The 17,598-nt window shown below is 46.9% G+C and overlaps 1 protein-coding gene across 3 annotated transcripts in view; it reads left to right on the plus strand.

Annotated features, from left to right (window-relative positions):
• ALDH22A1 (aldehyde dehydrogenase 22A1) overlaps nucleotides 1–17,070 on the plus strand; it is a 72,339-nt gene extending 55,269 nt beyond the window's left edge. For all 3 annotated transcript variants that reach the window (XM_086821720.1, XM_086821721.1, XM_086821722.1), the window contains 2 exons: nucleotides 16,186–16,326; nucleotides 16,497–17,070. In XM_086821720.1, the coding sequence (XP_086677846.1) occupies nucleotides 16,186–16,326; nucleotides 16,497–16,619 (264 nt within the window). In that variant the 3' untranslated portion in view covers nucleotides 16,620–17,070. The remainder of the gene's footprint in view (nucleotides 1–16,185; nucleotides 16,327–16,496) is intronic.
• Nucleotides 17,071–17,598: the final 528 nt, after the last annotated feature.

Raw genomic sequence — 17,598 nt, forward strand, 5'->3', positions numbered from 1 at the left:
TCTTTCGAGCATACTCACAGGAAACGGCTGTTTCAGTCCCTAGAAACGCGTTTCTCCGTTTCAGGACCCCATCTGTGTCCATGGCCATTTCTCGTTTCCCAAGTGATATTGTCACAGGAAATGGCCGTTTCCACCTCTAAAAACTCGTTTTCCCATTTCCATTCCTCGACTGTTTCTGTTCCCGTTTCTCGTTTTGTGACTATGCTTTCGAGAGGGCCTGCAAAGCATGTCTAAGGTCATCCTTCGAAAAGGGGGTGTTTGTAATAAGCCTGGGCATGCACTCCCAAACTTTATGTTATGCAAGTCTCTATCCAAAGAGTGGGCCTCTATATGATAAAAAACTGAGCCAATACTCCTCACCTTATCTGGCTTAGTGTGAAATTCTCCGTGAGAATCCTACAAGCATCTCAAACTGTCCCTACTGTGCTGAGAAAAAGAGTTTGTTGCATCTGCCACCAATCTGTGTCCAAAATGCCTGATTAGCATGAAATGCGAACTCAGCCCGCCTATCCATGGCCACCTGTAACTCAGCTCTAACAGTGGACAAGAGATCTCAAGAGATCTGGGATCCAAGGGGACTCAGGATGCTTCTTGTGTTCCCTCTGAAGTGCAGCCAACCTGCGTCTGATAGCTCGCTCCTTGTCCATAGCCTCTTCTTTCTTGGCCAGAGCAGCAAAGTGATAGTGCTAGCATGTGCTGCAGTCTTGAGCTTACTTGAGTGGCAGTGCTTCCAAGCACATTTCTAGGAGCCCAAGATGAAGCGTATGCTTTTTCACACCCTCATCACACCAGCCTTGATGTATGGAGCAGCCTTCTAGGGGCCAAATTTATCCAATGAGGATTGACAACAAGTTGAGAGGCCCCAGGTCATGATGTTCTCTTATATGATCTGCAACAAACCATCAGTCCCACACTAGATTATCCAGGTAGATTTTGCTGCAGCCTGATGGTAGTGGATGCACTCTTCTAGACTGTCACATAGCTCCATCGCATTAGTCACATGGATCCCCACAGGTACCCGAGGCTTGCCCTGGAGTCCTTGAGATAGTTAGCACTCGGGGGGCATTCTGGAGTATGGTATGCCTTAGTTTCCACTTGGTTCTCAGTATATGGGCTCTGCATGGACCACCTACCACCCCTTCAGTACAGTCTGGACTCCCCTTTTCTCCAGCTCTCTCATGAGGACACCAACTAGGTTATCTTGTTAGATCTTCTCAGCCTCTACACCCACTGCACATGGATCACGACCAAGATGCACTTCTATAGAGATCACTTCCTCACGCTCACTGAGGATGGATTCATCTAGTAGCCGGGCTACTTGAGTGTTCACATGTCCCATGCCATACGGATTGCGATTGGCCAGATACGGGTTTCATCCCACCGCCTCTGAGTGGAAACAGGTAGAGCTGAGCGCGTCTTCGGAGCTGGGAAACTCATACGGAGACCCAAAGAGGGGAGGATCTCCCGATTATGCCACTCAGAGATTGTGACGGAGGAGCATTACATATGTTGGTGCTCGGTATACTATGAGATCCGCGGGAGGTTTCACTGTCTGTTTCGTGAGGGATTTGGTCCACTCTCTAGGATCATTGACTTCCCGGACCAGCGTTGCCTAGGCCTCTTCTTGCTGGAGCTGTGTAGACACAAGGACACTTTCTTGAGAGAGCTTTGGCCCTAGCCACCCCGACCCCTCCCTCACCAGCCAACCATCACGATTTCTTTTGGACACCCAGGAGGTGGAGGACATCCATACAGTGGATCTTGTGGACCCACCGCGAGCTACTTCGGACCCACCTCGTCCGAGAGGAGTTACCATGGACCGGGCCTCCGCATCCTAGTGTGCTCGACGCCCTTGGTCCCCCGGACGTCATTCACAATCCCCTCATCAGCTCCATATCCAGGACATGCTCCACCACACATGGGCTATTGAGGCCTTTCAAATATGCGACATTGAGTGCATTTTTAAAAGAACAGAGATCATTTCTTGAGGGTCACAGGGGACGGATTCATTGTGTGGCCCAGCTATCTCCAGAGGCACATGTCCCATGCCATGAGGATTGCCATTGGTTAGCTGTGGGTGTCATCACACTACCTTTGGATAGAGCCAAGGAGAGAACATGGCATTCCATGGGATGAATAATATGGAGAAATGTAGCATAGAGTCAAAGGAGCACTACATGCTTAGATGTCTAGTTTACTACAAGACATGGGGCGGCTTCCACTTTCTTTAGGGAATGATTTGTGCCTTACTAGAGCTAGGCTCTCACAAAGATAGACCACCGTGGCATCAGGCTGAGTGGTGGGACTCGACACAGTCATTTGTCATAGATTTCTTTGGGGGAACATCCACACCTCCCCGGCAAAAAAAAAAAAAACCCAAAATGCCCTCGGGGTGATTGACAGATGCACAGCCTACACGACATCGGAGGGCACAAATAGACCCCGAACAAGACACCCAACCGAGCTCGTTATGGAGACCAGTTGGTCCCTCGTACACCAGGGATCATGCATAGTTTTTAATAGATCTATACAGTCCCCCCCCCCGAAGCCTCTCCTTGACTTGCGATCCGAGATATACTCGAGGCCCATAGAGCGGCACCTCCCCAAGCAATGGATATCGCCTCCCTGTATGAGGTCCTTGAGGAGGATGACACATGACAAAGTCCCATCATTGGCTTCACTTGCCTCCTTACTCTTTGTACTCATAGGGGAAAGTAATATGTGTGTCACCATTTGGTCCCTTCACCAGTCTTGATCAGTGTTTCACACACTAAGCGGAACCAAGGTGTGAACGGGGATTTTCCACAGAAGAAAGCTAGGGCATTTTACTGGCATGCTTTGGCCTAAAAGATGGCCATACAGCATGAGCAACATGGGATTTTATTCATCAAAGTGACTTATAATATTTATAAGTCGGTGTGTTCACATATCATTAATGATGGGCTAGATATATTATTGTTTTTGGGCATGGAAAGGTGGACAGAAGGAGGCGCCTAGATGAAACTTGGGCATCAAGCCAAGAAAAGCATAAAAGTTGATATTTTTGGGCTAAAACTTGGAGTACAAGCCAAGGAAAGCATAAAGTTGATATTTTTGGGCAAGCTCAGCTATTTTGGGCAAAAAGGGAAAAGTGCTGCAAATATAGTTAGTCGACTTCATTAAAAGGAGCTGGGGGCTTCTCTTTTCGCCATGCGCATTCCTCTTGGAGTTTCTCTCTTCTCTTTTGAGCATGCGCATCCACCTTCAGCCTTGTGCAGTCTCCCTCTCTCTTTCTACGCTGGTCAGCAGCTGTACATCGCCTTCTCTCTCCTCTACAAACTGGCCGTAGAGCCATACAACACTCCTTGTCTCTACGCTGGCTGTACAGTTGGCACAGTAGCCTATACGTTGGCTGTACAGTTGGCACAGCAGCAGTATATTGGTGCAGCAGCCGTACAGAGGCCGTATAGGTTCACACGTGTGAAAATCAGGGGTTGTTTCTGGGGCAGTTTTGGTACTGTTCTGGAGGAATCTGGGACAGTTCTGCGAGCTCTTTTGGGGCTGGTTTATGGTTTTGTTTTGGGGCTGATTTGGCACGGAACTCGGGGATGTATTGGGCTCCGTACCAGGCTGTTTTATGGACAGTTTATGGGCTGATTTTTGACTGTTTTGAGATAGTTTTTGGATGGCCTTTGGTGCTGTGTTTTGTCTTGGCTTTGGATAGATATCCGGGCAAGAGATTTGTGCTGATGCTTTGTGGAAAATCCGGTGCTGTATGCACCCGCACCTTGGTATCTTGTAGAAGCTTATGTGTGAATAAAGTAGTTCCTACGGGGGGCTGGCCTTCCGGCTGAGTGCTGTGAAACCGGCCTGACGGGCGGTAAAACAAACACTCGCACATAAAACACTTCAACGCCATTGAGGACCTAGAAAAGGAAAACAAACAAGGGGAGCTAGAGTGCTCCTGCAAATAGTACACGGACACCGATTGGCCCCAAATAGCAGTGGCGCCCCTTGCGGTATTTCTTTAATTGAAAAATAAGAGCTTTAATTACAATAAGGCTGGGAACTCAGCCGTCACAGTAGAACCCCTGAAGCCTGCAAAGAACCTGCATCATGGCTTCTTGTCCACTCAGCATCCACAAACAAGTCCAGCCATTGTTCGCATCCAAAGACTCTCTCACATTGAGTCTGCATACAGAAGCTTTCTCCCATGATCAAGGCTGCCACAACCATCCATAGCCTCTCACACTATGAACAGCATCACACCCTGACACATCCAGTGCTCCTGCATCACAACACAGACTCCCAAACTGTCTCTCAAAAGAGAACTCGTATCACAGCACAGCATACCATACAATTGACACACCTGTACCAACCCTCTCTACTTTCCAAGGGTACTATCCATCTCTGTCATGGATTCCCTGTCCCCTGTCCAATCAGTAGCAAGGTTGTACCAAGCATGTGTCCACTCCTGTACCTTCTGCCTGCATGTGACCTATCTCCTGGAGAAACCCAAAAACATGTCTCTTCGAGAAAACCTACGACCTGTTTCCACATGAAACCCTTAGGCCTGTTTCCCTTTGAAACTTTTGTCCTGTTTCCATACAGAACCATTCATGGCACCATTCAACAACAGTGCCAACTACGGCATACATCTAGTTACCTATTCCCTCATGAAACATCTGGAAACATAGAGATGCCCATAACTGTAGGTCCCTCTGTTCCTTTCTAGCAGGAAGAAAACAATCTGCTCCATGAGCACGCAACCATGCGAGCTTGCTTCACTCCCATGCCAAGAAACATAACCAAGTGACCTTGTACTTGCAGCCAAAAACCCAAGCACATAGCTGAATTTGCGACCAAACAAAAACAGCCCATAAACTGTCCCAAAACAGTCCCGAACCCAAAGCATAGAGAAGCTGAAAGTTCCATCAGTTGAACGCCATCGACATGATGTCTATGTTCATGGAAAACCAACCTCTGTCCACCTTTGTATCAAGAGAAACCAACCCTTGTCTACTCTTCAGCAGAGGGAGAGAGAGAGAGAGAGAGAAAGAAAGAGAAAGCAATACTGGCTGTCCCCACATGTACGCCCCTGTTTCTCCTGCAATCCCCCTCTTTCCAAGAGAAACTCTCATGCCCTGTACAGTCCAGCACCTCTGCAGTCCATCCATGTGGAGTCCATGCAGACAGTCTCTTTGCGCCAGCTTTTCACCAGGAAAGGGAAGAGATCTACGCTCTATTCAGCCCCTGCCCGACTGTCTTCTCCTCCACGCAGCCCACCTGAACCTGCAGTCCAGCCCACAAGCAGTCTACTGTACCAGCAGTCATACAGTATGGTACCTGCTGTCGTACTTGCCTGAGTTGCCTGTACCAGCAACCTGTACACGCCTGTACCTGCACAACCAAATCTGCCACGTGGACTGTACCTGCACAGCAGCCGTACACTGTACCTGCACAGGCCCTTCCATGCGCAGCCAACATGCATCTTCAGGCGACCAGCCCTCCTCAGCGAAAAAGCACACACTTCCTCCAGAGAGATAGGCGCCTCCTCCTTTTTCTGCCCAACAGCCCCTCTTTTACCAAAAAGCTCACACGTGGCCCCAAAATAGCTTATGGGCCACGTTTTCTTTAATGAAGGGCTTTATAATGACTTTTAAAGGTTTTTAAACCTTTTAAGCTAAAATCTCTTTGCCCCCTTTCACACATGGAGTTATCCACATATGGGTTTCCATCTTCACTCCCACCTGATGCCATTCACACTGTCCACCATGTCCCCGTGCACACCTGCATCTTGTCCAGAGAAAAACACAGGGTCGTGACAGCTGTGTTTAATATTGTTTATGGTTCTTCCGTTCTGTTATCATGCTCTGAGTGGTATTTGAAGTGTTAGTCTATTTTATCGTTCCGGGTCCCCGTCCCGTACTTGTGACAATGTGGCCTTCTTTGTGTTCTTTTTTATGTCTCCAAGTTTATGTTTATGATCCTTTTATACATGGAACATATATAACACTTTTGGGCTCATAGACTTTTTGGGCCTTTGGTAGACATTAGTAAAATCTTTCTTTCTTTCTTTCTCAAGTAGCTTTGGCATGCATATTAGTACCTTAGACCTTATTGCAAGAACTGACTTTCTCACCTCCCTGACTTATCTGTTGGAGAGCACATGCTAGACCAACATTGTGCTATGTCTCATTTACATAGAATCGGCCCCAAACAATCTCAAAATTCTTGTGCCTATGCTCTTGACATGGTGTGTGATTTGAACTGATGGTTTTGTGACTGAAATCAAAAGATGTGCATTTGTGGATTGGGTGTAATACTCCCCCGCAGAATTGCGGGAGTGGGGTGCATCGCTTGACCATGAGCACAATTGAACATTTCGGCATTTGATCACAGCCATTAAACAATCCACAAAGCTGAAAATAAAAACTGCACATATAACACCGCATAGAGGCCGAAATGGGCCGACCCCCCTTTGGAGTATTTTATTACCAAGGAGAATAATATCATGTAGGAGCTTTGAGGACCTTACTCTCCCCATGGGAGATGCCGGATTATCCATATACAACCATAAACCTATCCTTCATCATGTATGGATGGTCCATACACCTGTGAACCTACTAAATAGCCATATGGTTCATCCATAGCCGTATAGAACCTATACATCAACCCATATGCTTCATCCATATGTCAATAAGTCTGTAGGGTAACACATATGCCTCTTCCATGAGTTCATAAACCTGTATGGCAGCACATATACCTCTTATAAACCTGAGTGCATAAACGTGTATGGTAGCTTGTATGGCACATCCATAGGCAAAGAAAACCCGTCCATGAGCCTTTGTGCTTCCTCCATAAAGCAAGAAACATGTATGAGAACTTGTATGGCACATACACAAGTCCATACACCTGAATAAAAGTCTGTATGGCTCATTCATGAGTGCCAAAACTTGTAAAAAAGCCTGTATATATCGCATAAAACTAGAAATTTCAGCAAGCTTTAGGTCTGTTTTGCTGAAAAACAGCCATCCGGGGTATGCAAGATGGTGTAGAGTATTGAAAAACATCTTTCCCAAGCTAGATATGGCTATGGTGGGCTCAAACTCGCCCAAGAGATGACTCTCTCATGTTCAAATAAGCAAGAAATTGCTACAATGCCATGTGTAGAGCTGAATTGACAAGTGTGAGGACACACTTGTCTCACTTTTATCCTCGTATTTGCCACATGTCCCAAATCCAAAGGCCAAAAATTCCACAAGCATCAGCTGTAAAAATACCCTTGATGATAGCTAATTTCACAATGGCGCTTTGGCAATCCTCGATCTCTACCGAATTCCAGAGGTAATGACACGAACAGAAATTCCATCAAAGATTGGCAAAAATAGTAACTCCCCTTAAAATTTAGGAGATGTTCTCTTTGTATTCTACCACATGAGAAATACATGTAAGCACCATTTAGAAACCTGTTTCATTGCTCGATCTCTCCCAAATCCTCAAGAGTTCGCCATACATACTTTCCACTTGACACTTGAGCTCAAAAGCTCATTTTTGTGTCCAAGAAACTGTCTTGAGTGCTTGGACTATGCTATGAATACTTGGTCCTCTATCAAACTAAAGAATGCAAAAGATGACCACACACACACACACTTTTTTTATACAGTAATGATATATTACTAGTGGGAAACCTTAGTGCAAGGTGAAAACCCAGGAAGAAATAGTACGAGTCCTAAAAGGACCCATACTAGAGTTCCTCAGAAACAGTCAAAGAAAAGAGAGAAAGTCTGCAAATCAGTGTCTGTCACAAGGTGAGCATGAAGAAGGAGAAGGTGTCTGACATATGCTGTCCATAGAGCCCAAAAGGCCGGAGCGCAACTGTCAGCACTCCAAATATCCAAAATTGTTTTCCAAAAAAGTGTGCAGAAAATCTAAGACGCAAGCAAGCTGAAACCTTGTCCAAGTCCCAGGAGCAATCTGGAATGTGGACAGAACCAAAGAAGGTGCAACACTGTCTTAGTGTGTGCACCACAACGGCCGCATGACGAGGCACAAATACGTCGTGTGTAGAAGCACACCCATTGGGAGAACTCCAAGCATGCATCTCCAAAGGAACATGCGTTCTTTTAATCGCAAACCGCTCCTCCAGATCCCTCTTAAACATTTCCTCCACCATAGTAATGTTTTTTGTAAGTTCCACAAATCATTACATACATGCATAATCCATGGCGGTGGCTGCAGCCTCACATATAAATTCTTAGCCGATATAATATCCAAAGGCACCCCCAAAACTTTGCAGTCAGCCAGGCGGTCATGCAGACAAAGTGGTGGTATTGGTGCAAGGGGGACAACAACTCATATATCTCATGCCATAAAGGTCTATAATGCATACCTAATCCAAAACTATGTTGAGCCATAGGGAAGGACTTAATGTTTCCAACCTGATCCACCATATCATGGATCTCAATTATGCCTTTTTTTTGCCAAAAAGAAAGCTTTCCTTGGCTGTGTGAAAGCCAATGGGCGGGCAAGAGCCGCAGTCCAATGTATGATTTCAGTCTTAGCGAATTCCCTTGCACCATGTCACGGCCATTCCATGTTACATGATGTAAAACTTTCTTCCAATCTTGAATAAGGTGCATGATGTATGGGCAGCCAGGTATCTTTCCAACAATACGACCAAACACAACCTCCCAGTGTGTAGTGGTCCAGTCACCAAAGCTCGAGGATCTCATTCTAATACACATGGCCAGTAACATCCGTGACCAAGGCTACTACTGTGTTGCAAAATCTGACAACAAAGTAGCTTTCTGTGCAAGGACATGTATGTGTATGTTGAGGATGTTCAATCCACCATGCATACGGGGAGTACATATCTTTGCCATTGACAATAGCCTGAGTGCTTTCTTATGGTGTTTTGATCTCCAAAAGAACTCTAATATTTCCGACATAAAGGCATCAATCCGACCCCTTGGCCAAAATAGAAGAGGTAAAAAGAACTGAATATATGCAATGAGTATGGATTGCACTATTCTCATGCATACATGCAGAGGCCAAGTGGAAAGCTTCCAATAGTACAATTTCCCTTTTATGCGCTCTAATATCCAGTCTGCCTATGCATTAGCAGTAGTGTTCCATGCCAATGGATATCCCAAATGACGCACAATCTGTGAAGGCTGCCCTGGCCATATATCAGCATGCCAAACTTCAATTTTGAGTTGCAAGAGTTTGGATTTCCTAAAATTGACTTTGAAGCTTGCCGCACATGCAAAGAGGTCAAGTGCGTCTATTATGGACTTGAGATCATCCGGATGATTTCTAGGCAAAAAGAAGGAATCATCTGCATATGCCTGTCCCACAAGTTGATCACCTGATGGAAAAACCAGCCCATGCAAAGTATGCGTGGCAATGGCATATAGTAACGCCCTCAAGGGGCAGCCTTGGTGTACCAATTTGCCTAAGCTCCATGCCTCTGTGAGTTCTCCATCCACAATACCCAATGCCCGGCTATCTTGATAAAGTCAGTAAACAATATTTGTCATTTTGCGACCGAAGCCCATACGGCACATGGTTTCTGCCACAAAGTCTCAATGGATTGTATCAAAAGCCTTTTCAATATCTATTTGCATCAGAAGCACATCTTGTTCTGTATATTTAGCATACTCAATGCCAATATATGCATTCGCAATATTCGGCCGGATGCAAACCGGTATAGAGAGAGTCCTTGAGGCAGTTAACTAGAATTTTTGCAACCAATTTTTATACCATTGGCATGAGTGTGATGGGTCTCCAATCTGCAAAAGACTCACACAAGCTCTTTTTAGGAAAGAGTTTTAACATTCCGTCTTTCTAGGAAGAAGGTAATTCCCGATTTTCCCATGCAAGATTTGTCATATATAGCTACAACACTTTCAATTGGTCCCAGAATTGCACAAAGAATTCCACCGTTAGTCCATTCCAACGGGGGGCTTTCCATCTCCCCATGTCATGCAAAGCCTGCTGTAATTTTGCTTCAATAAAGGGCAGCTCCATAATACGTGCATCATCCAGGGACAATATTGGATGTACATGAACCAATAAGGCTTCCCTAGCGGCTTGCATTTGCATAGTGAAGGGGGCTGTGGGCAACAAAAGAATGTTGCAAAGTGAGCTACATATGCATCTGATGTCCATCTTCTTGTGTCCATTTTAACCCTCTTAATGTTATCTTTTTGTCTGCCGTGATGAATGTGTCGGAAGAATTGTTTAAAGGAGTAGCCCCTATCCCGCAAGCATTTCTCCCTGGCTCTCACTTTTCATTTTTCTAGTTTTCTCTTGTCATTTGCAGGCAATTGTTCTTTAGCAATACAAAGAGCTTCTTGCAAGACCTGACATTTGACTTTGGCTTCTATTACCATTTGTCTTTAAAAATAAAAAATAACACAAACACACACACACACACACACACACACACACACACACACACACATGCAACCATGTCATATATTGCAGTCCTCAAGCATCATGCTCACAATAGAGATGACCTCTAGATTCTAGGCTTCTCAACCATGAAAAGAATGAAGAGAATTGGGGAAAAATATATGTTTTCAGCCTCCAAAAACCTGCTTGAAGCTCAAACTTGCCCAAGAGATGACTCTCTCATGTTCAAATAAGCAAGAAAATGTTACAATGCCATTTGTAGAGCTGAATTGACAAGTGTGAGGACACTTGTCTCACTTTTATCCTCGTATCTGCACATGTCCGAAATCCAAAAACCAAAAATTCCACAATCTTCAGCTCTAAAAATATCCCATATGATAGCTAATTTCACAATGGCGCTTTGGAGATCTTCCATCTATGCCAAATTCGAGAGGTAACGACGCAAATGGAAATTCCATCGAAGATTGCCAAAAATGGCAACTTCCCCTAAACTTTAGGAGGTGCTCTCTTTTTTTTGTTCCTCCAAGAAAAAGGTCCTTCTTGAAGAACAGCCACGAAGGGCCAAATACAACCACGAAGGGCTAGATACAACCTCACCTCATGTGCAAGGCGGGGATCAAATGATAAAAAAGGAGAAAGATGCACTTTCCCTCCGGCTGGCCGCTCTATGAGGAGAAGGCTATCTTCTAAAGGGGGGGGGGGATATATAACCACACAAGTGGTTTGTAATGCCAAGTGGGATCACCACCTCTATCAGTGAGAAAAGGGCCACGCTGCCAGAGCCTCAAGAAAGCTTCCTGCTGCTTCCGCATGCGGTGAGAGCCACCCTCCCCCACTCATCGTGAGGGTATGGATGATGTCAAGCCAAATCCTCCTAATAGACTCTGCAAGCGGAGTGTGGGTGTACCCTTGATGGCTTTCTTGCATCTAGCTCGCCATATGTGCGAGGCTGCAATGCTACTGCAAATCTCCCATCTCTGGCATGAGCCCAGTCTCCAGTGGTGAGAAGATGGGGCTGTGACTGGTACTGCCGAAATGCGGAGGTGAGAGGCCTGAAGAGCTAGCCCCCCACCATCCTCATTATGAGTCCTAACCACTTCAACCACCGTGGCCCAAGCGATAGTTCCCCATGTAATGATCTGGGTCGAGGCCCTGTCCATCGTGAATATGCAGAGAATCCGTGACCAAACTTGCGGAACCTTCGGGCAATCCCAAAGACAATGTCAGTGAGACTCCTGAGGGTGGCCGCACCTCGGGTAAGTTGTTGGTCGACCTCTAACTGCACAACCATGTGCCAACCGCCAAGCTCGTGTGTGCCATCAACCAAAGAAAGAGGGTGATCTTTCGAGGCTGAAAGCTGTCCCAGAGCCTCTTCCAAAAATCTGGGAGGAAACGCTGGGAGAGGCCTTGTGAAGACTGCCAATGTACTGCTGCTGCTGCCAGGGTGCCACAATCTCTGGCATTTGAATCCTGTGGCCTAACTGCACTGTGTATGCAAAAAAGGGGGCATCCAGAGTCTCCTCTCAATCAGCAGGATCACTCCGAATTCACTCTCGCGGGTCCCATTGAAGGCGCGTGAGAGGTCGGCTCTCCCATACCCATAGTTGCCTAAATCTCTCGCTGGCCACCTTGGCCGGCAGGGGGTCTATGTGCCACTCACGTGCCTGAAATCCAATCACCCTCACCCTCTGTAAGGTGCAGCCACTGAAATCCTCCAAGGGCGGTTTGGATCTCTCTAATCTACCATGGGGACCAATAGAAAAAGTGTGCAAACCACAACCCTCCTTCGCTCCATGGACTGCCAATAGAATATCATGCTTGGTAAACACGCATAGCCACAGTGGGGGGGTTGAGTCTAGTATAGGAGTCAGCCACTCTTGAGGAATAACAAAGTCAATATTGATGTTGAGCCTGTCTCTATCCCGTATCCTTGCCAAGTCTCTCTCCTGAACTTCCGGGGGTAATTGCTTGTGTGCAAGCCAATCTCCAAGGGAGCTGGCAAGTCCTATGCTCAACGACCCCCATGATACATGACGTCGGGCCCCCGACATATGGCCACTTGGTAAATAGATGAGGGGGTTCCAGACCAATGGCTGTTGAAGACGCTCCTGTGAGGCTAGTGGAGCTAATTGCCTAAGGCCGACTAGGTGTGATTCCAAGATCAAAGTAAACTAGCTGCAAATCTGTCCTCAAAAGTTGGGCTGAATTCGCGGGTCTGCATCTCTTTGAAGATCCATCCGGTACTCTATGGGCCAAGGGGCCCCCTAGGCTCGGGGTGCAGGCTGAAATCCAGGCCAAGAGGAAGTCCTTCCAAGGCTCATCACCGAGAAGGAGTCCTCTAACAATCAGCTTGCCCAACAGAGCGCGGCTCTGAATAGCAGGGTCAATGATGCCTAGCCCCCCTCTACGTCGTGGCTGAATGATCACTCTTCATTCCACCTTGGCCTTGGAAGCCTCCTGTCATTGCCAGCCCATAAGAAGTTTCGGATCAACCAATGTACTTGGATGATACATGCCACATGGTGGCAAGAAGGACTTGGTTTGCCACCACCACTCTACTAGCTAGGGAGAGCCTCGCAGAACTACAGTACAAAAGCTTCTTCTTCTGAATGCTCAGAAGAAGAGGAGCGAGTTGCTGCTCTGGAGAGATGTCGATGCCCACCTGACATCCGAGATAGCGAATTGGAGTTCCCCTTGGGATCCACTGGAAAGCCTCAACTGGGCGCCACCGCAAGCCCACTCATCCACGAGAGAGGTTGGGGCCGTTGCTCCTATCGAACTGCGAGAAGCACAGGCTCCTGGGGTTGCGTCCAAACGCTATAAGATGCCAAGGATCCTGTCCCTTGAGTGCCAAGATCAACTCCTCCCAAGCAGAGTAGTCTGTGCATGAGACTGTGGCCGTGCCTCCTCCGTGTCTGTCCTCTGTTGCCTCAATCATGTTAAAGCCTCCACCCATGCACCAAAAGTCAGCCTAAGGAAGGGCTTGACGGACTGTGCTCGAGAATATGGCTCTACCTACTGTGGCGTTCAGTGCATAAACATTGAGGAAGCCCACGCAATCCTCTCCAATCATAACGGTAACCCACTGTGCTCACCCAGAGACTATGAAACCTGAGCCTGTCATCACTGCCGGCAAGAGCTCCTCACTGACAGAAATGCAAACTCCTCCCTGTGTCCCCTAGGGGCCGAAAGAGGGAGACCAAAAAGTGTGGCTCCTACCTGGTAAAATCTTCTCGCAGCGGCGAGTACACCCCTCGGAAAGGTGGTGCTCCTGGAGGAAAAGAATGTCGATGGGTCCCCCAACTACAGCTCTTTGAAGCTCGCCTCTAAGGCCGCCTCACCTCTGAAAGCACTGAGGCCCCCCTAAACCCTATATGTTCCATGAGGCTATCCACATATCAATCTCTATGGGAAGTGGAACTATCGGAACTGCCCTCCACTCAAAGAGTTTTGGGCAACGGTTTTGATGGGAAATAATCACAATCAGTCCTGGGGCGAAGGCGCGCCGAGTGGGCACGGATCCCGTCCTCCATGTGTCGCTAGTCTCTCGGAGCGCGAAAGAAGCCATATAGCTTCAAACTGACCAAGATATCACACTCTCTGCTGACAATTGTTGCAGGCCACAGTTCTAGGGGGAACCACCGGAGGCGGTCTCCTGGACTGGCGCTGAGGGCAAGCTCTAGCGAGGTGGTCCATCTGCTTGCAAATGAAATACTGGCCCGGAAGGCCTGAGTACTCGACTCGTTGAATGATGGGGTCTCCATGAAGGCATGGGATAGATATGACATGAGGCATTATCTCTAGTGAGGCAATACAAATACGAAGGGATGAAATCCCGGCCGCCCGTACGAGAGACGAGGCAGTAGATCACCGGGAGAAGAGGAATGTATTCCTTCATGAGGCCTGGGAATCAGACTGTCACTGGGAAGCCCGACATGCCAGCCAATGGGTTGGACACGGGGCCAAAGCTGTGTTGCCACCGTGCAAAAAAGGCCTGGGCCGTACGTGTAGTGCAAGGGGGCTTAGGTGCATGACTCGATCTGACGCCGCTGGCGAGTCAAACTCAACCTAATATTAGCCATGCCCCAGAGGATGAATGTCTGATCTTTGTAGGCCTACCGATGAGGCTCGCCTGCAAAAGATCTATGAGTTGTCCGCGTGGTGGGTGGCTACCGACAATGTTGCATACCAGATTGGAGGCCTCTAATGATGCATCAGTTGTAGCGAGGAGCTGAAGGTCCGCTTCAGAGAAGGATAAGCAAGTAACGGCGGCCTCGGCCGGGGTTGACAGAGCGATTGCCATGGAGTCCTCCCGAGGGTGAAGACCAGAAGATGCCGAGACTTGCCGAATGGAGAAATTTCCAAGAACTGAGGGAGTTGCCTGTAGAAGATGGAGGGGGTGAAGAAATCAGAGGAGAGGCTACGGAGGAGGGGAGGAAGAGACACAGGTAGAGGAGGAGGAGGAGGAGGAGGAGGGGGGGTGCAGAGAAGGGGGGCAGGCACAGTAGCGCAAGTGGGGGAGGAGGGCAATGCGGGGGCTGGAGGGGATGCATAGGCAGGCAAAGCAAAAGGGGAAGAGAACAGGGGGGAGGGGGGGGTGCAGGCAGCTGGAAAACACACAGGAGGGGGGGAGAGCTCATAGATCCTCGCTCCGCTAGCTTTTAGGAGATGATCTCTTTGTATCCCACCATATGAGAAATACATGTAAGCACCATGTAGAAACTTGTTTCATTGCTCAATCTCTCCCAAATCCTCAAGAGTTTGCCATACATACTTTCCACACACTTGAGCTCCAAAATCCCTTTCTGTGTCCAAGAAACCGTCTCGAGTGCCTAGACCACCATGCTACAAACACTTGGTCCTCTATACTAGATAATCTCCCATTCCCAAAGCTTGTACATTCTTGATCATTTGGGCATCCAAAGCCCATCCACACATGAATTCTCGTTATGCCCAAAATGGTGACATCTGGTCAGTTTGTGGGTGTGTTGACTGTGTTTGGTGAGCTGAAATGGAAGGAGTGCCCAAGATGGCAAAAAGTCCCTCAAGGTGAACTACCAAAGCAGTCCAGACAAAAGTCCCCCTCTATGTGAGACCCTGAACTTGAGCACCCAATGTAACTTCTTGATTCAAAACAAGAAGAGTGAAGTCTTCTCTGAAACGAGAAAACACAAGGTGGGTGGAAAGTGAAGCATCGTGAGGCGCGTGAAGCAAGAGGAACACCCCTTCCAACAGCGCAGTCCTATACGGAAGCTAGTCACTTAACGGCCATAGCTTTTGATTTTGGAGTTGGATTGATGAACCCATTGAACCTTTTGCAAGTGAAGGATGAGCCCTACGTTTATGTTGTGTTGTCAAACCTCGGATTGAAGGTCTCACAGCCCGAGAGCTTGCTCACGCCCCCCAAACTCAGGAATAGCCAACCTGGGGTTCTGTCATGGCCAATGGACCAATTGGAAGTGTGACACTTGGGGAGAGTCCCCTTTTCTTAAGGTCACTTCATACTAACTTATCAAATCGTCCCTCTCATAACACATGCAACTCTGAAGCGTCCACGTTGCTGGCAGCAGAGCATTACCCCAACCTCATCAAATTGCCAGGTTGGTGATGAACTTCAGCAACATAAATAGCATTGTGCTGTTTAGTTGGTTTATGACAATATAAACAAACTCTGTAAGTTACAGTTAAATAACAAGATAGATTTGTGATCCCTACCATATGCCAAAGTTGTTTATGTTCGTAAATGTAGCTGATGTTTCTCTAAGATGAATGCATCTTTTTATACAGTCTCTACCTTTTGGTGGCATCAAAGAAAGTGGGTTTGGAAGATTTGGGGGAGTTGAAGGTTTACGAGCATGCTGTGTGATAAAGGCAGTGGCTGAGGACAGGTTTAATTACATAAGGACTGTGATCCCCAAGCCTCTCCAGGTTAGAAGACAATGGGATTGGTGATTTTTGCTCAGCATTCTTGTCACTGTCTGTTTTTCTCTCACATTCTATTCTTGCTCAGCATTCTTGTCACTGTCTGCTATTTTTGCTCAGCATTCTTGTCACTGTCTGTTTTTCTCTCACATTCTATTCTTGCTTATCTTGGTCAGTATCCTGTGGCTGATAATGCATTTGAATTCGAGAAGGCTTTAGTGGAGACCTTATACAGTATGAGCTTCTTGGAAAGGATAAGAGGTTTGGGAAATTTGATTAAGATTTTCACAGCGCCTTAACAAGGACCCACTTGGAAAAAGGAACAGTAGTTCAACTGAGACTACGTGGATATCTGAAGGGAAGGGGAATCAAATTTAAGTGTGACCTGTGCTAAGACATTTCATTGGGTCTCTGATTCAAGGGGTGAGGTTTTGTCCAGATGTGGAAGGAGGGCATCCCGTTTTTAGTGGTCAAAATCGAATGTGCCAGCAGCACTTCCCCAGTGGAGGTGTAGTTTGAGGTGATGTAACTGTTGTATTGAGTTCTATGGAGAACAGTTCTTTTTGATCCAAGCATGTGCTCCATTGGGATGGATTGGGAATTGCTAAAAGAATGTCACCGGAATGGTAGTTCCATGACAGTATCTTTTACGTGCTGTGTATGATCTTAAACAAGTGCACATGCACCACTCGTGTATGTGCTAACTTGTGTGCAACGAGTACATAAGGCACCTGCTTGCATGTCCGCCTACTCATATCTTTTTGTTTTTTGAACTACTCTCTTTCATGCTTACAAGAGGCATGCAAGAACGCATCATCGACGTAGGTGCAATGAGACGATAACCGAATCTCCCATGAGGGTCTCAACTTTCTCCGTATATAGCCACTTTAAATATCAATGGTTACACTGGCAGCCATTTCCATATGACGTTTTAAGCCAGAGGAGTATCCCTTTCCATCTTTTACCTTGCTCACCTTCTTGACCAGGCCTTAGATCACCACACATGAATTGTAGCTAATGACTAGCAATGCTCAACATAAGGGTTTGCAAGCTGATGACATCACTGTGCCTTCTCGTGTGACTGGTTTGAGAAGCAAAAAAAAATCTTGGAGAGTTCTTAATTTTCTACAGTGCATTGGGGTTCATCTGAAGCTAGATAACTGTAGGTGTGACAATCAGTAATAACTGAAATGTGCTCTTAGAAGTGATAAATGCAGTACATCCAAGTCGTGTTGCAGCCTTTTTGAACGGATAAGTGATAAATGCAGTACATCTGAA

This window comes from Cibotium barometz, chromosome 27, assembly GCF_041138505.1.
Source record: "Cibotium barometz isolate CiBa-2024 chromosome 27, ASM4113850v1, whole genome shotgun sequence".
Lineage (NCBI taxonomy): Eukaryota > Viridiplantae > Streptophyta > Polypodiopsida > Cyatheales > Cibotiaceae > Cibotium > Cibotium barometz.